Here is a 22307-nt window from a genome sequence, read left to right as displayed (position 1 = left end):
GTCCCCGCACACTCACCCTGTCACCTACCAGACCTGTCCCCGCACACTCACCCTGTCACCTACCAGACCTGTCCCTGCACACTCACCCTGTCACCTACCAGACCTGTTCCTGCCCATCACCCTGTCACCTACCAGACCTGTCCCCGCACACTCACCCTGTCACCTACCAGACCTGTCCCCGCACACTCACCCTGTCACCTACCAGACCTGTTCCTGCACACTCACCGTCACCTACCAGACCTGTCCCCGCACCCTCACCCTGTCACCTACCAGACCTGTCCCCGCACACTCACCCTGTCACCTACCAGACCTGTCCCCGCACACTCACCCTGTCACCTACCAGACCTGTCCCCGCACACTCACCCTGTCACCTACCAGACCTGTCCCCGCACACTCACCCTGTCACCTACCAGACCTGTCCCTGCACACTCACCCTGTCACCTACCAGACCTGTTCCTGCCCATCACCCTGTCACCTACCAGACCTGTCCCCGCACACTCACCCTGTCACCTACCAGACCTGTCCCCGCACACTCACCCTGTCACCTACCAGACCTGTTCTGTCCCCGCACACTCACCCTGTCACCTACCAGACCTGTCCCTGCACCCTCACCCTGTCACCTACCAGACCTGTCCCCGCACACTCACCCTGTCACCTACCAGACCTGTCCCCACACACTCACCCTGTCACCTACCAGACCTGTCCCCGCACACTCACCCTGTCACCTACCAGACCTGTCCCTGCACACTCACCCTGTCACCTACCAGACCTGTTCCTGCCCATCACCCTGTCACCTACCAGACCTGTCCCCGCACACTCACCCTGTCACCTACCAGACCTGTCCCCGCACACTCACCCTGTCACCTACCAGACCTGTTCCTGCACACTCACCGTCACCTACCAGACCTGTCCCCGCACCCTCACCCTGTCACTACCAGACCTGTCCCCACACACTCACCCTGTCACCTACCAGACCTGTCCCCGCACACTCACCCTGTCACCTACCAGACCTGTCCCCGCACACTCACCCTGTCACCTACCAGACCTGTCCCCGCACACTCACCCTGTCACCTACCAGACCTGTCCCTGCACACTCACCCTGTCACCTACCAGACCTGTTCCTGCCCATCACCCTGTCACCTACCAGACCTGTTCCTGCCCATCACCCTGTCACCTACCAGACCTGTCCCCGCACACTCACCCTGTCACCTACCAGACCTGTTCCTGCACACTCACCGTCACCTACCAGACACGCACACTCACCCTGTCACCTACCAGACCTGTCCCTGCACCCTCACCCTGTCACCTACCAGACCTGTCCCCGCACACTCACCCTGTCACCTACCAGACCTGTCCCCACACACTCACCCTGTCACCTACCAGATCTGTCCCCGCACACTCACCCTGTCACCTACCAGACCTGTCCCCACACCCTCACCCTGTCACCTACCAGACCTGTCCCCGTGCACTCACCCTGTCACCTACCAGACCTGTCCCCGCACCCTCACCCTGTCACCTACCAGACCTGTCCCCGTGCACTCACCCTGTTATCCATCAAACTTGTACCCAAAGAATCTCTCATCCTGCCAAACACCAGAACATGTGCCACCCATGGCTTCTGCTACTGACAGGTCAGGTCAGTCATCTGTGAGGGGGCTGGGGCGTATTATTTTTATTTTCCTGTGGGGGCCAATGTGTGTGTTTTATTCCTGAGGGGACAATTTTTTTTTTCCTGTGGGGCAAATGTGTTTTATTTTTCCCCTGTGGGAGCCAATGTGTGTGTTTTTAATATTAAAAATAGTAAAAGTAATAATTATGGATATAGTTGGAAGGGGACGCTCAAAAAAGTCTCACACAGGGTGCTAGTGAGTGGGGAGGTGCTGTAAGGTGGACATTGGATGAGCCGAGGGGGTGCTATGAGGTGGTTGTTAAATGGGCTGGGGGCAGGGCCGGATTAATAATGGGGCGGATGGAGCTCCAGCTCCAGGCCCACCCATCAAAATAGGCCCACAGCATCTGCTGTGCTGCTGTAAACAGGAAAAAAAATTCCTGGTACAGAAGCCCACCAGTTGGCATCCGATGCAGCCCACCCCCGTGCCTGTCTGTGAGCCGCTAAGCACCCCGACCCGGCCTGGCTGCGGCAGATCAAATCCGCCGCCGGCATGTAGTGGTTACACGTGATGTTATGGCAGCGCAGTGGAAGGCTTCTCTCTCCCTGCGCCGCATACACGCACTGTGTGACATCACAAAGGCGCCGCCCCGACATCTACTGCGCTGTTGCTGTTCTAGTCAACCAGTACAGCACAGCAGTCACTCACAGGCAGCTCCGTGAAGGCGGCTCTGCAAATTGTCTGACTCTCCTGACTGAGGTTAGTCGGCCCACCGGGAATCTTCCCGCTGAATCCATCTATCGGTAGGGTGATTTTTTTTTATGTCACTTTTTTTTTTTGCACGCTGGCTCTTGGACTGATCAGTGCCATTCTGTGAGCTCTCCACTTGGGGGCCAGCATTTCCCGTAAACTGTACCCCCGAGATCATCTAGAGTCGCCGGGATAGCCTCTCCCTCATCCTCCTACAGGTCACCACCACTGATGCCACTTCTCCGGTCCACTTCTCCCTTGCCCCCGCATGTGGTGAACGGCAGCAGTGTGGAGATGAAGCGCGCCAGCTCCAGGATTTACCTGCGCACCTGTGGAGTGTGGACCTGCCTCTGCCGATAACTACTGAACTGCCCGATGGTCAGGTGGTCCCGGTGAATGGAAGGAACTTCCACCTCTGCTGCCTGCACCTGCGAATTTCTGCTGCTGCTGTGTAAGCCTTGGCTGCCGTGGTGGGTTCTGGTGAATCGGCAGTGATCGTCTGTGGAGGGTCCTGACGGCCACTGGTCTCTGCTTATGTATGTCTCCCCACCTGCTTTTGAGTGGACCTGCATAGACGTGCAGCTTCATCTGCACCCTGCCTGTCGCTTCAATCATCACGGCCTCTGTGTGTTGCTGTCACTGCCCCCATACTCTGTACGGTGCTAATCCCCTGCTTTGGTCATCTGCCGGTGTGCACGGATATCTCTGGGCTCCACATTGGTCCCCTTCTGTCTGTATCCATCTGGCCTCATGCTCCTGCTGTGGGATGTTAACTTTCTGGCCTTTGGCTCCTGCAGTGCTCTTCTCCTGACTCATTTTCATCTAGTCTCCTGCTGACAGTTCCTGCCTGATGCCTGGAGCTGTGATCCTACACCCCTTCTAAGGTATGTTTCAATCCCTTACTTACCCTGCTATTGTGTCTACCCATCCCCTACCCCATGAAACTGCTTCCTTACAACTGCCCCCCCTGCACCTTGCAACAGTCATCCCTGCATCTTGAAACTGCCTTCCCTACAACTGACACCCCTGTACCCTGTACCTTCCACCCCTTCACCCTGTATATTTCACCCCATGCATCCTGTAACTCCCACCCCTGCACAATGTAACTGTCCCCCTGCAACTAAAACCCCCACACCCTGTTACTGCCCAACCTATTCCCTGTAACTACCTACATACAACTGCACCCCAGAACCCTGTAACTGCCACCTCGTACCATGTAACTGTCCCTCCTCTCTGTACGGCCGTGCTGCCCTGTCCCTTGGGAGGAACTGCCACTCCCCCTCCCTGCGACTGCTGATACCTGATGCCCCTCTGCCCGCTCCTGGTATATATAGGGTGGGAGCTGACAAGGAGCTCCCAGTAACTCCAAGCCCCCACCATGCACATCCTCAGCTTCCAGAGCTGGCATCTCTACCTGGCCTGCCTCCTGCTCTGTGGATGCCTGTCCTACAAGAACAATCCCACCAAGATCCTGTACCCTGCACAGCTGGTCAAGCACTCAGTGCCGGAGTCAAAGCAGCACGGGCAACCGGGCCAGGAATGGGAGCAGGCACCCGGGCACCTCTGCCATGGACAGGAGTGGTCTCACTGGGTACTCACTGTGGCATGCATTCAGGAGAGGCATCACCAGAGCTGGATATAGATTATTACAGATAGATTAGATAGATAGATAGATAGATAGATAGATAGATAGATAGATAGATAGATAGATAGATAGCTTTAAATATCTATCTATCTATCTTCTAGAGAGAGAGGGGCCTATTCATCATGACTAAAAATTCTCTGTAGGTAATTAGTTTTAGAACTCGCATGGAGTTCTACATAATTACCGGAAGAATTCATCATTCCTCCTCTCCATAACTATTCCGAAAAGCTGTCATTTTTGCTATGACAGCTTTTCGGGAAATAGTTTTCCCTATCCACTCTACCTTACCGCAGCTGTAATCAGTGCTGCGCATGCACTGTTACATCCATAAAACCAGCGCATGCGCAGCACTGCCTACAGCTGCGGTAATTCTGTCCCCATCAACCGTCCTCCCTCTCCCCTCAACTCACCTCCCCCCTGTCCCCCACTTACCAGGCCGCTGCAGCCGCTTCAGGATTCGTCTGCTGTGCTGACATTGTGTTCTCCCGGAAGAACACAGTAAAGTTTGGAAAAAAAATAAAAAAAAACATTTTTTTTTTCTGAACTTTACTGTGTTTTGCCGGGAGAACACAGTGACAGCACAGCAGACGGAGCCTGAGAAGCGATCAGAGTGATGGAGGGAGCCAGCGGAGGACCTGCCCAGCTGACAGCAGGTAAGTATATCCCGCTGTACGCCACCTCAGAGTGGCATATAGTAACACCATCAAATTCCGAAAAAAACATAATTTTCGGAATTTGATGAATAGCATAATTTCTACATCCCCATACTAATGTATGGGAAGTGTGGAAATGTACGCAGGCAGATTTAACCAGGAGATATCAGTGATATCTCCTGTGTTAAGTACAGTATCTTAATGAATACTAAAATAACGGTAATTAAGGAAAATGTCCTTAAAAATTTTATTTTAGTGTTGATGAACAGGCCCCTGAGAGTTGTAAATGTATATAGTGGTGCTTTACAACTTTTCATTGAATAATTGGTGCAATAGTGAGATATCATACACATCATGTGTACTCATTTTAATTATAATTCACTTTTTTTTTAATTTACATACTCTTCGATTAGATAGATAGATAGATAGATAGATAGATAGATAGATAGATAGATAGATAGATAGATAGATAGATAGATAGATAGAAAGATACTGTAGATACACATACATAGTGATGTACTGTACTCTGGTATTGGTACCCCACCTACAAGTGATTTGGAGCCACCCACATGAGGCCACTTCTAAAAAAATTTCCAGGGCCACTTTTAGTTCCCAATCCGCCCCTGAACTCCTGTACTAACACTAATTTATATTCCTTATAGCCAGCACTGTAAGGAGGGCGGTGCGGCTAGTGCCGTCGCACAGGGCAAGAGAGCCCTGTGGGCAGCATCGTCACAGACCCATAGCTCCGGCATCTGGCTAGCAGGGCGCCTGGAACGGCACAGACCACACCCCTATATCAATAGCCACACCCCCACCATGCTGAGCACACCTCCTACGGCAGCACACAATAGGCCCTTCAAAAAATTCAGCTCCAGGCCCATATAGACCTTAATCTGGTACTGGCTGGGTGGTGCTGTGAGGTGAACAGGGGAGGGGAGTGCTGTGAGGTGGCAGTGAAGGGGAGAGTGCTGTGAGGTAGACTATGAAAGGGACAGTGAGTGCTGTGAGGAAGTCAGTAAGTGCTCTGAGGTGGACAGTGGGTGCTGTTAGGGGGGCAGTGAGGGAGTCAGTGAGTGAGCTGTGAGGGGGTCAGTGTGTGCTGTGAGGGGTTCAGTGCGTACTTGCCGACATTTGACTTTTCCTCCCCGGGAGAAGCCCGTGGAGGAGAAGCAGGTGGTAGGTGTTGAGGACGGGGCCTGACGGGTCACGTCATTAAGCCCCGCAATCGGCACATAAGGGGGCGGGGCCAAATAGCGTGATTCTCATAGAATCGCGTCATTAGGTCACGCCCCCTACTCGCGGACCCGTCGGTCCGCAAGAAAATTCTCCTTATTCTGCCCACTTCATGTATGGTTCAGTGTTATATGGAGGGAACTGGCTGTGAGAGAGCTTTGGAGGGGGAATGAGAGACAGCTTTGGAGGGGGCAATCGCATATAAGCAGGGAGGACTACATGAGACAGCTATGAAGGGGGTAATCAGGGAGACATGCAAGGGCAATGAGACAACAATGGAGGGGGCAATCAGGGCGATATGGAGGGAGGGGGAAAAAAGGCGGCTACGGAGGAGGTAGTAATATAGACATGGGCAGGGAGAGGGCAATGAGAGAGATCCATGCATTCTAATGCTTTATGTTGGCTGGCAGTTGAAGATTCAGGAGGAGAGTTATATATGTATTTCCTCTCTATCTTTTCCAGACAGGTCTTAAACTTTCCAAGATTTAGACAACTACCAACGGAGCTTAGAGACCACCAGCTGGCAGGTAGGACATAAATTATCTTGGCCTTGGTTATTGTATGTGCTCCATGCCCTCAGCGTGATGAAAAGAAGGACTTGGCTCGTGGGAATGGCATTCCCTATGAAGCCACGCCCCTTTCTATGATGCCACACCCACTTTTCCAGGAAAATACCCTCCGTCCCACACCTTCCCCTATCGTGGTGCCCCCCGTCATTTTGTTCTGGATCCGCTCCTGACTGTGTAAGTCACTGTTTTCTTGTTCTGCTTAATTGTTTATGTACTTTGTAAGGTGCTGCAGAACCCTTGTGGTGCCATAGAAATAAAGGATAATAATAATACAAAATATGATGCCGTGTACAAACGCTAATGTAACATTTTCTATTTTGTCTTTCTTTCCTTTATTATGTTCTTCAGTAACATGATTGGAAAATAGAATATATTATTTTATAGTAGTGTAAAAGCTATCATTTTTAAACAACTAGACTGAGAATACATCAAACATAAAACATGATTGTTTACATTCTGACATTTACAGCAGTAATATGACAATATACTGTAACACCTACATATTGCTCAAAAGTGATTCACAGGAAGGATCTGCTGCCCTCTAGCGCTTCTCTTGAGAACTGCAGCTAAAAGTTCCATCTTGACTTTGTTGTACACACCCATGAATTATTTCATCATCATTGATTCTACAGAACACTGCAGCACTGGATCATAAAATATACGTATCATATATTAAATAATACACAAGACGCTGATGAAGGAGGTGCAGAGATACTGTAGGTAGAGAGGTACTTGCTATTGAGAAGAGGGGTAATGTTATAGCCTAAGAGTTTCAGGTAAGTGGGAGTTTTCAGAGATGTAACAGCCAGATTGAAAGCAATAATAATTTAAAAGGCTATGGAGGATATGTATCAAAGCTTCGAGAGAGATAATGTGGAGAGGCTGGCCAAAGCAACAAATCAGCTTAAGTCACTTTATAGTCTGTGCTCAGGGGCGCCGAGAGGAAGGGGGGGAGCGGTAACTAATTACCAGGCTTGCTGGAGGAGCCTGGCGGGGGTCCGGGTTCGATGATGGAGCAGTGTATGCTGGTAGCTGTGTACTCATTACCAGAGGAGTAACGTGTAGCCAGGGTGCAAAGTGGGGCATGGAGCACGTGCGTGCTATGGCGCCCCCTCAAGTGTTCCAGGGAGGAGGCAGGTCCATATGGGATTAAGGTAAAGAGAAGTAAAAATAAAGATTAAGGGCAACATCAAAGTGGGGCATGGAGGGCTAAATATATTCCACCTTCTTCACCCTGTCTCTCCATCCTCCTGCCCCAGCTTTCCAGCCTCCTTCTGTATCACTCCTGTAGTAGTACCCTATATGCAGGGCCTTCTGTAGTAGTGCCCAGATGCATTGCCCCCTCTAGTTGTGCCAATATGCAATGCTCCCTGTAGTGGTGCCCATATGCAGTGCCCCCTGTAGTAGTGCCCATATGCAGTGCCCCCTGTATAGGTGTCCATATGCAGTCCCCCTTAAAGTAGTGCCGCTTAAAGTAGTACCCGTGTAGTTCTGCCCCTTAAAGTAGTGCCCCCCCAGTACTTACGTGATCCTGGCAGACACTTCACAGGTTTGTCACAATGCCTAGCCACGCCTGATATATATATGTAAGTAGCACAAACACAAATGACACCATTATATAAATATATATATATAGTCCTATGTCACTTCATGGGTGTAGTGCGAGGTGCAGGGAGTGAGAGAAGCAGATAGTGTGAGGTGCAAGGGGTGAGAGAGGGAAGTGGGTAGTGCGAGGTGCAGGGGATGAGAGAAGCAGGTAGTGTGAGGTGCAGGGGGTGGGTGAGAGAAGCAGATAGTGTGAGGTGCAGGGGGTGGGTGAGAGAAGCAGGTAGTGTGAGGTGCAGTGGGTGGGTGAGAGAAGCAGGTAGTGTGAGGTGCAGGGGGTGGGTGAGAGAAGCAGGTAGTGTGAGGTGCAGGGGGTGAGAGAGGGAAGTAGGTAGTGCGAGGTGCTGGGGGTGGGTGAGAGAAGCAGTTGGTGTGAGGTACAGGGGGTGAGAGAGGGAAGTAGGTAGTGCGAGGTGCAGGGGGTGGGTGAGAGAAGCAGGTAGTGTGAGGTGCTGGATGGTGGGTGAGAGAAGCAGGTAGTGTGAGGTGCAGGAGGTGAGAGAAGCAGGTAGTGTGAGGTACAGGGGGTGGGTGAGGGAAGTAGGTAGTGTGAGGTACAGGGGGTGAGTGATAGAAGCAGGTAGTGTGAGGTATAGGGGGTGGGTGAGGGAAGCAGGTAGTGTGAGGTACTGGGGGTGGGTGAGAGAAGCAGGTAGTGTGAGGTACAGGGGGTGGGTGAGAGAAGCAGGTAGTGTGAGGTGCAGGGAGTGAGAGAAGCAGGTAGTGTGAGGTACAGGGGGTGGGTGAGGGAAGCAGGTAGTGTGAGGTACAGGGGGTGGGTGAGAGAAGCAGTTGGTGTGAGGTGCAGGGGGTGAGAGAAGCAGGTAATGTGAGGTACAGGGGGTGGGTAAGAGAAGCAGGTAGTGTGAGGTGCAGGGTGTGGCTGAGAGCAGCAGGTAGTGTGAGGTACAGGGGGTGGGTGAGAGAAGCAGGTAGTGTGAGGTGCTGGATGGTGGATGAGAGAAGCAGGTAGTGTGAGGTGCAGGGGGTGAGAGAAGCAGGTAGTGTGAGGTACAAGGGGTGGGTGAGAGAAGCAGGTAGTGTGAGGTACAGGGGGTGGGTGAGAGAAGCAGTTGGTGTGAGGTGCAGGGGGTGGGTGAGAGAAGCAGGTAGTGTGAGGTACAGGGGGTGGGTGAGAGAAGCAGGTAGTGTGAGGTGCAGGGGGTGGGTGAGAGAAGCAGGTAGTGTGAGCTACAGGGGGTGGGTGAGAGAAGCAGGTAGTGTGAGATGGTGGATGAGAGAAGTAGGTAGTGTGAGGTACAGGGGGTGGGTGAGGGAAGTAGGTAGTGTGAGGTACAGGGGGTGATTGATAGAAGCAGGTAGTGTGAGGTACAGGGGGTGGGTGAGAGAAGCAGGTAGTGTGAGGTACAGGGGGTGGGTGAGAGAAGCAGGTAGTGTGAGGTGCAGGGGTGGGTGAGAGAAGCAGGTAGTGTGAGGTACAGGGGGTGGGTGAGAGAAGCAGGTAGTGTGAGGTGCTGGATGGTGGATGAGAGAAGCAGGTAGTGTGAGGTGCAGGGGGTGAGAGAAGCAGGTAGTGTGAGGTACAAGGGGTGGGTGAGAGAAGCAGGTAGTGTGAGGTGCAGGGGGTGAGAGAAGCAGGTAGTGTGAGGTACAAGGGGTGGGTGAGAGAAGCAGGTAGTGTGAGGTACAGGGGGTGGGTGAGAGAAGCAGTTGGTGTGAGGTGCAGGGGGTGGGTGAGAGAAGCAGGTAGTGTGAGGTACAGGGGGTGGGTGAGAGAAGCAGGTAGTGTGAGGTACAAGGGGTGGGTGAGAGAAGCAGGTAGTGTGAGGTACAGGGGGTGGGTGAGAGAAGCAGGTAGTGTGAGGTACAAGGGGTGGGTGAGAGAAGCAGGTAGTGTGAGGTACAGGGGGTGGGTGAGAGAAGCAGTTGGTGTGAGGTGCAGGGGGTGGGTGAGAGAAGCAGGTAGTTTGAGGTGCAGGGGGTGGATGAGAGAAGCAGTTGGTGTGAGGTGCAGGGGGTGGATGAGAGAAGCAGTTGGTGTGAAGCTCCACACAGATAGAGCCTTGGTCAGGAATTGAACTCATGACCGCAGAGCTATAAAACGCAGCAATGCTGACCACTATGCCCGTCGTGCTACCAATGATTTGGGGAAAAAAACCTGCTTTGTCAAATGAGAGCTATTGTATAAATAAAAGGGGACACAGTATTTCTGAGTAACGATAAGGAAAACCTATTAGATTTTTCTTGTCAGCCTGTTCCCACTTGTTCCAGTTCCCTCATTTTTAATTTTTTATCATTTCTGGAACGTGTAAAAAAAAAAGAGCACAATCAACTCGTTCAAAGTCCCGCACCTTATACTGTCATTGTGGAGTGCGAGGAGATAGAGCCATACATTGATTGACGCGTCGGTTTCATACAGGAGTAGGTGCAGGGAGTATTTTCATTTTATATATACAACATTAACATCTCACTCATGAGGCCTCTGAGTGACAATCATTGCCTTGTTGTGTATCACATTTTCTATGGTTCTGTACTGTATCCCAGCACAGTGCAACATTGTTTATGTTGTGTATTTTAGAATATAATTGAACATGGCTGTCATTTAGAACCCACTGCAAAACCGCCACCAAACCCCCGGGGTTTTGAATAGAATAGAAACCGCCACCAAACCCCCGGGGTTTAGAATAGTATAGAAACCGCCGTCAAACTACCGCTTAGTAAATTTTGCCCAGTGTGTCCAGGTAATTGGCGGTAGCGATTATGGCATGTTAACAGCTTGGTCATTCGGAAATATCGGAATCTTCTTAAATTCTTGTTTCTTCTTTTGGAAAAGCTGTGCCAGGATGTGGTCGGACGTAGCATGGAAATAGTCGTCCATATCAAGTGTTTCCAGCTAGAAGTAAATGGAGACATTTAGGAAAAAAGCACCATGATTTTATCAGTCAATATTTATACTTTATCCAGTGATCATGACGGCATCAGCAACAAAGTAGTAAGAGAACAATTTGTATAGAAATAAGAACATTGAAAGGGTTGGGAGACAGAAATGTAGGGGTATATTTACTAAAGTGCGGGTTTTTGGAAGTGGAGATGTTGCAACCAATCAGATTCTACTTATTTATCAAGCACCCTCCAGAAGATAAAAGCTAGAATTTGTTTGGTTGCTATGGGCAACATCTCCACTTCTAAAAACTCTCAGTTTAATAAATATACCCCTTATAGGGGCAGATTAAATTAGCCACGGGGTTCTCCCCGCGACTAATTGCCATCCAAAATATCTGCGGCTCGGGGAAAAGCTATTCAATTAAATAGCCTCTTTCCCGCACTGTAAAATCAAAACTCACAACCAGTGGCGTCACTCCCCGCGGTGTCACCTGGCGCAGGGAGGGACGCTGTGCACACCATGGAGCCTCGCGCCGCCGAAAAGGGGCGTGACCTCGTGGGACGGGGGCGTGGCCTTGCAGCTCGAACCCCGGTGGTCCCGTTCTTGTTACCCAGGGGGGTGCAGAAGGTGCCTTGTGGCAGTGCCGGCTCCCTTACAATGTCAAGAGCCGAGTGCTGCATCATCGTGGCCACGCCCCCTGAACCACTCTCTGGACCATCACGCACCCTCTCTGCCGACCTGGCCGCCCCCTCCCGCAGGAGGGGCCAGCAAAGTAAGCAAGTATGGTACTATAATCGATACTTGGGGTGTTTCCATCTGAACCCCTGAGCAGAGTACACACAAACGCGGATGGCGCTTGCGATAGCAGCAGTAAAATTAAGATTCTCATTAAGATTTCAGCACTGTACAAAAACTGACATTGGAAAATTTCACTGTCAAAGACAAGAAAAATGACCGCCAATATTGTTCAGATATTTCCAGTTTTTGTCTAAGTTGCCAACAATTTTAGGCCCTGTGTGTGGTAAGTCATTCTTTGACCATACTATCTAGCCTATGCCAGTAGGTTCTCCTTTGGCAATGAGCGACCAGATTTGTACAATTTGATTTTAGAAGTGTTAGACCATATTGTGCTGCCAGTGGGCCTGATTCAGACCCGCTCGCGAGTGCTGAGTGCTCGCAAGCGGGTCGATGTTGCCCAAATGCGCATGAGCGAGACCCGAATAACGACGGGGAAGCCATCGTTATGGGTCTCGCACCAAAGGGGGCGTGCTGTCGATGGTGAGTGACAGCACGCCCCCTTTGGTGGGCGTGCCGGGGGCGTGGCTGCCCAGACGGAGGCATTCCAATGGGACGCTTGTCAGAGCGTCCGGCTCTGAATTAGGCCCAGTGTGTGGTGGTAATCAGGGCTATAGAGAGCCTTACATAAAACCTAATAAAAACTAATATCTGCAGCGACGCCATGCACTCCACACACAAGGGGGTGCTGTTGTGCCCCTCAGCTAGGGTCAGACCCAAGGGTGGGTGTGATCAGTGCAATCGCTTAGTACTAACTGCAGCCCAACACAGTGCTAAGAGGGGAAGGGGGGAGCAGTGGACTCGGGCCCGATAGCAAGTCTGGGCCCAGAAAAATCAATACCCGCTCCCCTTCTCATCTCTCGGTGCTCCTGGTGGCCATTATAAGTTACCAGGAGATCCTGGTAGCAAGAAAAGAAACGGTGTTGTAAAACCACCTAGGGAAAATAGCAAAGTGCTGTTTTATTTTATTAAAATTCATTATTAATTCTTTTTTTTATTATATTTTAATTATTTTCAACTTTGAAAAGGCGATCAGAGCAAAATGAGAGCAAATAAAATGTAACACAGACAACAAAATGATAAACCGTTATTATATCACACCTGGTTTCCAGTGCTGAAGGCCAGTATCAGGAGTAAGTCCTCGTCGCATGTGCTTTTGCTGAAATGCTGTGTTCCGATCGGGAAGAAAAATACATCGCCGACGCCAACTGAAAACTCCGTAATACTCTTTTCTCCAACTATTCCAATCTGAGAAATAAATGTGTTATTTAGTCCAGTGCCACAAATGAGCAATAGTGCCCAGAGTCTATAAAATGCTGCCTTTGTGGGAACATATCCAAGAGTGTAACTACAGGTGTAATGGACACAGGGATTACATCGTGGAGTGTCTACAATGGGTGCAAGGTGTGTGGTCCACACAGGTCCCTGATTCCAGGGGGCAGTCATACCGCACACCCTGCACCCATACATTGTACGTGCCTATCCAGAGTCTGGCACAACAGAAGTCAAAAGGGAATTGGCACAATCGCCATTTTCTCAAAGATTTTACGCAGTAGAGAAATCACCAGGTATCCACGGTGGGGTCCAGAGTCTACTCGGCAATTGCACCAGCGCAGAAGCTAGGGACAGGGGCATTTTAAGAGAGGATGGGGCCCGTGTGCAGCCTCTATTTGGGCGCCCTCCTCTCTGTCGGCAGCTCAGCGCGGCACTGAGTGCTGTAGATTCTGGCTTCATGCCAGAATCTACAGCGCATGCGCGGGTCTCCGGCGCTGCGGAGCAGCACTTCGGGAATCGGCGGAGAGGTAAGTATGATTACCTGTGGGTGCAGGGTGTGCGGTGGGGGCCCCCCTGGACCCAGGGGCCCATGTGCACCGCACACCTTGCAGCCATTGTAAAGACGCCTATGGCTAAGAAAGCTAAGCGTAATCTACAGTACAGTAAGACAGGGCCGTTACTACGGCACCTGCATGTGGCTTGCAGGGTACCTGGAACGGCACCCTGCAGACACTAGCGCTACTGCAAAGCTGCCCACAGCAACCAAGGGACGCTACAGACAGACACCCTGCAGGCTGTGGAACTGCCCAGAGCGGCTCCACCTCCTAGGCGTGACATCATAACGTCACGGGTATAGGGGGATGGGCCAGAACAGGGTGGCATAGAGCCCTGTTACAGCACTGCAGTAGGAGATCTTTAGTGAGTTCTGATGTAATCACTTATAATCGGTGGATCAGATGTCATCACTTCAGTGTTCATTAAGAAAACTTGTGTATTGCAATGAATATAACACACTCCCTATTGTCACTTTGCCTACTATATCCTTGTGCTTTTATACAGGTTACAGAACACTTTGATGACTTGTAATATCCTTGTAATTTACAGCAGGAAGTGCATCTCAAATAATATGCAATTTATCACAACATTAACATAACTGATCTCTTGTTGTATATTGTCTTTCTATGATCATGGAAATGTTTAGCGCCTAATAATTATTTAAATCACATATTATCTAAAGCTAATCATCCAATTTTATGACAGAGGCCCTGATTCAGAGACGGACGCTCTCAAAGAGCGCTCGCTCTGAATCTGGGCATTTTTTTTTGTTTTTTGCGCGGACTCCTGGCCGCTCGCACAGCTGTGGGTGACCACCCACAGTTATAGCGAGCGGCCAGGATGATGGTCGCAATGGTCAAGACCATTGCGACCACCGGGCTTGCGACGAGACCCTTGTGGTAGGGTCTCGTGGCCGCAAGTCCCAGAGAGCTTCTAGCTCTAATAGAGCCGGAAGCTCTCTCACTGACATCACTGGTGATGTCAGTGGGGCCGCCCACAAACGGCAGGCGTTCGCTTGGCGAACGCCTCTGTTTGTGAAGCCACCCCCCGGCCACGCCTACAAAATGGGACGAGCTGTCGATCAACATCGACAGCCGCCCCTTTTGTAGTGAGCCACGGAGCGAGAGATTTTCTCTCCCGCTCCGGGGCTTGCGCACGTGCAGTGTGGCCGCTGCGCATGCGCAGAGCACACCATCGACTTGCTCACGAGCGCTCAAGCGCTTGCGAGCGGGTCTGAATCAGGCCCTGAGCACAGAATACAGCACCTCCTAGAGATGTACTAAATTGCAGCACATGTAAAATGTGTTTATAATTGGTACGTCTTATAGCAGAAGATAGGTATAAAGTAACGGCAAACTCATTGAAAATGCCATAGAGTGGATATAGAGACTTACCTGACCACAGCCGCTGATGACATATCCCATTTCGTGGGCATTGAAGTGGAAATGTGGCTGCCTTAGGCCGTTACTTTTTATTCTTAGGGTCCCCAAAGTGAGGGTGTCACTGTGCTGAGAGAAAAACCCGACAACTGTCATATTCAACAAACCACAAATCTCCAACTACAGTGCCACACATTGCTCATTATACTAACTACAGTGCCACACATTGCTCATTATAACAGCTACAGTGCCACACATTGCTCATTATACCAGCTACAGTGCCACACATTGCTCATTATACCAACTACAGTGCCACACATCACTCATTATACTAGCTACAGTGCCACACATTGCTCATTATACCAGCTACAGTGCCACACATTGCTCATTATACCAGCTACAGTGCCACACATTGCTCATTATACTAGCTACAGTGCCACACATTGCTCATTATACTAACTACAGTGCCACACATTGCTCATTATAACAGCTACAGTGCCACACATTGCTCATTGTACCAGCTACAGTGCCACACATTGCTCATTATACCAACTACAGTGCCACACATCACTCATTATACCAGCTACAGTGCCACACATTGCTCATTATACCAGCTACAGTGCCACACATTGCTCATTATACCAGCTACAGTGCCACACATTGCTCATTATGCCAGCTACAGTGCCACACATTGCTCATTATACCAGCTACAGTGCCACACATTACTTATTATACTAACTACAGTGCCACACATTGCTCATTATACTAACTACCGTGCCACACATTGCTCATTATACTAGCTACAGTGGCACACCTTGCTCATTATACTAACTACAATGCCACACATTGCTCCTCATTATACCAATTACAGTGCCACACATTGCTCATTATACTAACTACAGTGCCACACATTGCTCATTATACTAACTACAGTGCCACACATTGCTTATTATACTAACTACAGTGCCACACATCACTCATTATACTAACTACAGTGCCACACATCACTCATTATACTAACTACAGTGCCACACATCACTCATTATATTAACTACAGTGCCACACATCGCTCATTATACTAACTACAATGCCACACATTGCTCATTATACTAACTACAGTGCCACACATCACTCATTATACTAGCTACAGTGCCACACATTGCTCATTATACTAGCTACAGTGCCACACATTGCTCATTATACCAGCTACAGTGCCACACATTGCTCATTATAACAGCTACAGTACCACACATTACTCATTATACCAGCTACAGTGCCACACATTGCTCATTATACTAACTACAGTGCCACACATTGCTCATTATACTAGCTACAGTGGCACACCTTGCTCATTATACTAGCTACAGTGGCACACCTTGCTCATTATACTAACTACAATGCCACACATTGCTCATCATACCAGCTACAGTGCCACCCATTGCTCATTATACCAGCTACAGTGCCACACATTGCTCATTATACCAATTACAGTGCCATACATTGCTCATTATACTAACTACAGTGCCACACATTGCTCATTATACCTGCTATAGTGGCACACGTTGCTCATTATACCAGCTACAGTGCCACACATTGCTCATTATACCAATTACAGTGCCACACATTGCTCATTATACTAACTACAGTACCACACATTGCTCATTATACCTGCTATAGTGCCACACGTTGCTCATTATACCAGCTACAGTGCCACACATTGCTCATTATACTAACTACAGTGCCACACATTTCTCATTATACCAACTACAGTGCCACACATTGCTCGTTATACCACCTATAGTGCCACACATTGCTCATTATACTAACTACAGTGCCACACATTGCTCATTATACTAACTACAGTGCCACACATTTCTCATTATACCAACTACAGTGCCACACATTGCTCGTTATACCACCTATAGTGCCACACATTGCTCATTATACTAACTACAGTGCCACACATTGCTCATTATACTAACTACAGTGCCACACATTTCTCATTATACCAACTACAGTGCCACACTTTGCTCATTACACCAACTACAGTGCCACACATTGCTCATTATACTAACTACAGTGCCACACATTGCTCATTATACTAACTACAGTGCCACACATCACTCATTATACTAACTACAGTGCCACACATTGCTTATTATACTAACTACAGTGCCACACATTGCTCATTATACTAACTACAGTGCCACACATTGCTCATTGTACCAGCTACAGTGCCACACATCACTCATTATACCAACTACAGTGCCACACATCACTCATTATACTAACTACAGTGCCACACATCGCTCATTATACTAACTACAGTGCCACACATTGCTCATTATACCAGCTACAGTGCCACACATTGCTAATTATACCAGCTACAGTGCCACACATTGCTCATTATACTAACTACAGTGCCACACATTGCTCATTATACTAACTACAGTGCCACACATTGCTCATTATACTAGCTACAGTGCCACACATTGCTCATTATACTAACTACAGTGCCACACATTGCTCATTATACTAACTACAGTGCCACACATTGCTCATTATACTAACTACAGTGCCACACATCACTCATTATACTAACTACAGTGCCACACATTGCTCATTATACTAACTACAGTGTCACACATCACTCATTATACCAACTACAGTGCCACACATTGCTCATTATACCAGCTACAGTGCCACACATTGCTCATTATACTAACTACAGTGCCACGCATCGCTCATTATACCAACTACAGTGCCACACATTGCTCATTATACCAACTACAGTGCCACACATTGCTCATTATACTAACTACAGTGCCACACATTGCTCATTATACTAACTACAGTGCCACACATTGCTCATTATACTAACTACAGTGCCACACATTGCTCATTATACTAGCTACAGTGCCACACATTGCTCATTATACTAACTACAGTGCCACACATTGCTCATTATACTAGCTACAGTGCCACACATTGCTCATTATACTAGCTACAGTGCCACACATTGCTCATCATACTAGCTACAGTGCCACACATTACTCATTATACTAACTACAGTGCCACACATTGCTCATTATAAAGCTGATTTCACTGGTAGTTTACTGACAATGCATTGCTCTGATTCCTATAGGTGATTCAAGCCAGAATCCTGCATTCCATCTGTCAGTACCAGTTATTTGGAATATGCTTTTTGGCCCAAAGAATAGCATTGCTCCATCAAAGGCTGAGAGGCAATTTATGATATCACTTTGCTTTTATGCAAAGGGAAAGTGAACGATACTTGGAGCAATAAATGACACACAGTGAAGGCACTTACTGAATTTATAGATTCACTATAGGTCCTCTCATTGGCACTCAGACTGGCGCTGTTCTTCCTGTAGCGAGCCCATTGTATGATTCCTCCGGGGAAGATATATTGTTTTGACCCTAAAATACATCCAGGCATCTTATTAACACAGTTTTTACATTTTAATTATTTTAGAAGAGTTGTATGTTTACAAAAAGCGCTACATAATATATTATCACAGTCTCCTATACTGCTAATATTCACCAAGAGATAAAACGTGTTGAACTATTCACAGGCAAAATTTACCCCCATTACACCCATTATTCTCTGCATTTGTGTGAGCACCAGTCACCCCCATGGCTTTGTTGCTCTATGTGACTCATCCGTGTAACAGAGATTAAAGCAATCTGCCAGTATTTAATAATGGATTTGTATGCTAGCAGATTTATCTGACCCAAACAATAAATATGGAAGTTAAACTATAGATGTATCCACATACCCCTAACATCAAAGTGCACCAAATAGACCCATTTGATGTGCCATGGACTTTACGACTAAGCCTCGCCATGGGTCTTGCCACTTATGTATGAAATTATGGGTCTGATTCACTATCGTACGCAACTGCGAATACACACGTAATTGGTCGATTATTTCACAGTGTGCGAACCGGCTGCTGCGATTGGGACTGCGATCGCTGAGGCTATGCAGACCCATCTCAGAGTGATTGACAGGAAGTGCCGTTTGTAGGTGGTTACGGGGGAGTGGTCGGGGAAACGCAGGTGCGCCAGTGCATTTGCACTCCGTTGCAGGGGTGTGCATAAATTATCTACTGTGATGCTATATACAGCCTGAGGTCTCATAGCGTGCATGGAAGTTAGCAGTTTCTGAGTAAGGTCAGATCTTGTGCAAGTGTGCGTGAGGCTGCGATGGTACTCGATTATACCGATGGTTTCGCAGTCTTGCTAAACAGTACGTATGTGTGCTGAGTAAAGTGTGTATCCTTATGTAGTGCTGCTATGGGATTGAGATTGCAATGAATTAGCATATTAGTGCAGTTGAACTGTGGCCCTGATTCAGAGCCGGACGCTTTGAAAGAGTGCTCGCTCTGAATCAGGGCGTTTTTTTTTTTTTTGGAGCGGCCTCCTGGCTGCTCGCATAGCTGTGGGTAACCACCACAGCTATTGTGAGCGGCCAGGATGATGGTCGCGATGGTCAAGACCATCGCGACCATCGGGCTTGCGATGAGACCCTTGTGGTAGGGTCTCGTGGCCGCAAGCCGCAGAGAGCTTCTGGCTCTAATAGAGCTGGAAGCTCTCCCACTGACATCACTGGTGATGTCAGTGGGGCCGCCCACAAACGGCAGGCGTTCGCATGAGAACGCCTCTGTGAAGCCACCCCCCCGCCACGCCTACAAAACGGGGCGAGCTGTCGATCAACATTGACCGCCGCCCCTTTTGTAGTGAGCCACGGAGCGAGTGCTTTTTGCGCTCGCTCCGGGGCTCGCGCACTCGCAGTGCGCACACCATGCGTGCGCACTGGGCCACCATCGACCTGCTAGCGAGCGCTATTTGCTTGCGAGCGGGTCTGAATCAGGCCCTGTGTGCGTAATCGCTATTGCATACACAATGCCCTTAGTTGCTTCTCTAATGCGTCAAAATGACAATGCACGGTCACCCTGGACACTGGCGCAGGCATTGCGTGCAGCTACATCATACGTCTCAGACGCTAACCTGGCTAAAAAAGACAGAAGTCCGATACGAGTGAGCTGCGCCATGCGTTGTGCGTTGTGCTTAATCTGCGACTTTGTGCCAATTCCTTTGTGACAGAAGCACCAATCCTAGTGCCTAGTACATTATATAAGTGACTTTGTAGCTAAGATGCAAATAAGATGCAAAATTTAGGAAAAATTGTCTGAGCATCTAAGTCACGCCATGTGTCTCGCATATGGCGCAAATGTGATTAGTGTATGAGAGCATATCTGTACAACACGGCCAATGCCACCCCATGCTCTTGCCTATGAGGTCATTCGTGAAAATAGAGGACTGAATATTTCCTTATTTCACTTACAGGTGTTTAGTTACCGAGCTTAACATCACCACTTCTCAGATATACATATTTATAAAACACTATCACTTTTTCCACAACCGTGCAGCTTAATGCGGAAATCATTGGCAGACGCAGAGGTCATATTTGGTTACTCTTTCATGAATTTCATGGAGTTCGGAGAATAAGCCACCCTCTCGGATCCCATTTCTCTTTCTTTTGGAGTGGTCCTGGTCATGATGAGGCGATTTGCATCAGGAAGTTATTGGGGTGCAGGATGACTGGACTGATATCGCCATGGCAACACAACTCTACTCCACACTACTACATCATTGTGCAGAACAGTTTGGGGCACGATGACGCCAACCACGTCATCGTGTCACTAGGACCTCCCGCTAGGAGGGCAAAAAATTAGGCAATTACAACAGGGGTGGGGGAGGGGTAAGTGCAGTTTCCCAGAATCCCCCTGGACAGATAGATAGATAGATAGATAGATAGATAGATAGATAGATAGATAGATAGATAGATAGATAGATAGATAGACAGACAGATATCCCCCTATGAAAATCTCTCATGCTTGCCCTGATGGTGGCTTGCACAATTCTAGGTGATCTGACTCAGGGTAACACTATACATAGGAGTGTGTCAGTATATATTATTCAGCAGAAAGGTAAGGCAATCTTATTCCAGCCGGCATCTGCTTATTTTCATACAAAGGAGCCACAGTCACATTTTCCGGGAAGAACATCACAGACTCAGTAAAGAAAATATTGCATTACAGTCCCCTAACCCCTGTCAGGACACTTAGGTGGTCATGTAATAAAACAGGTCGAGGAAGTTTGTGTCATAATCCCGACTTAATCGCAGACACAGCAGATGTGATTTGTGAGCCATTTACCTGTTCAATAGAAAGTTTCGAAACTTTTTTGGCAAAACATTCACCTCATTCCACATCTGGACACAAAACTCCCAGCAACAACCCACAGCGGAATGCAATGACCAATTGCCTCAACTTATAGACTATATATTCCATAAAAGGAGAACTTATAAATACAGGACCCGAATCAGAGATGGACGCAGTTTTGATGCTCCCACAGCAAAGCGATTTTTTGCAGCTGCGCAAGAGCGAAAAGTCAGTGAAACCGCTACAGCGCATCCTCGAACCCAAGAGTCTTGTGCCGTTCGCAATTGTGTATGGCATCGCTAACACTTGAGGAGGGGGTTTGTGATCCCTGGGCATTTCAGGGTAGAGACTGGTGGGAGGTGACCTAAAGTGGTCACACAAAGTGGACATTTTATGGGTGTGTTATAGGCGTGTCTGGTAACACTGCTGCGTTCGCAATCGCAAATCCATTGCTTCAGAGGCCATGTTTGGTTGGATTAGGGGAGAGTAGCTAGTTTAGGTGCCCATCCACTAGAAGATTAAACAGAGCAATTGAACGATAACAATATCGTTATCGTTCAATCGTTTGCAAAAATGTCTGAAATGACCAGCGATGTGCGCTCCCGCTGGTCATTTTAGACATCTATCAATGGGCAAACATGCTGGACAACCCGACGATAACGTCAGGTTCAGCAAGTTTGCAGATGATTGATGTGCCTACACTGACCGACTGCTCGTTCAGTGTAGGTACAGCACAGAATGACAAACGACTGCACGATTACAATGTCATAATCGTACAGTCGTTTTGAGGTCTGCTAGTGGATAGGCAGCATTAGGCTACAGCAAATTCCGATGGTGCATTGATGTTGGAGTGTTTACAATCCCTATCACAAATGCACAGACCACGCAGCCTAAACGTTTTCGTCTCACCGCTCATAAACTCCATCGCACACCGTCCCGCACAAAAAGAGAGCTGTGATTAGAATTTGCATATTCCCGCAATGTGGGTTCCCGACTATAGATAGACGGTAATTAGTTAGAGACAATGTCTAGATAGACACCAGATGTTAGACAGTGATTAGTTACACAGGGACAAAAGGTTGACAGGGTCATAAGTTTCACGTGGAAATGGTCGACACAAAAATGGTCGACACATTTTTGTA

The 22307-nt window shown here is 48.6% G+C and overlaps 1 protein-coding gene across 1 annotated transcript in view; it reads right to left on the bottom strand.

Moving 5' to 3' along the window:
* Positions 1 to 10604: 10604 nt before the first annotated feature.
* The window catches only part of DYNAP (dynactin associated protein), a 30393-nt gene continuing 18690 nt past the window's right edge, over positions 10605 to 22307 (bottom strand). Inside the window, exons 6-9 of the mRNA XM_088453008.1 lie at positions 18249 to 18358; positions 14933 to 15046; positions 12810 to 12956; positions 10605 to 10922 (exon numbers count right to left, since the gene is read on the bottom strand). Coding sequence (XP_088309134.1) covers positions 10788 to 10922; positions 12810 to 12956; positions 14933 to 15046; positions 18249 to 18358 — 506 coding nt within the window. The 3' untranslated portion in view covers positions 10605 to 10787. The remainder of the gene's footprint in view (positions 10923 to 12809; positions 12957 to 14932; positions 15047 to 18248; positions 18359 to 22307) is intronic.

This window comes from Taudactylus pleione, unplaced genomic scaffold (genome assembly GCF_031769625.1).
Source record: "Taudactylus pleione unplaced genomic scaffold, aTauple2 ptg000562l, whole genome shotgun sequence".
Taxonomy (NCBI): Eukaryota; Metazoa; Chordata; class Amphibia; order Anura; family Myobatrachidae; genus Taudactylus; species Taudactylus pleione.
Note: the sequence above shows the minus strand (reverse complement) of the source record. Positions and strands in the feature narration are given on the sequence as shown.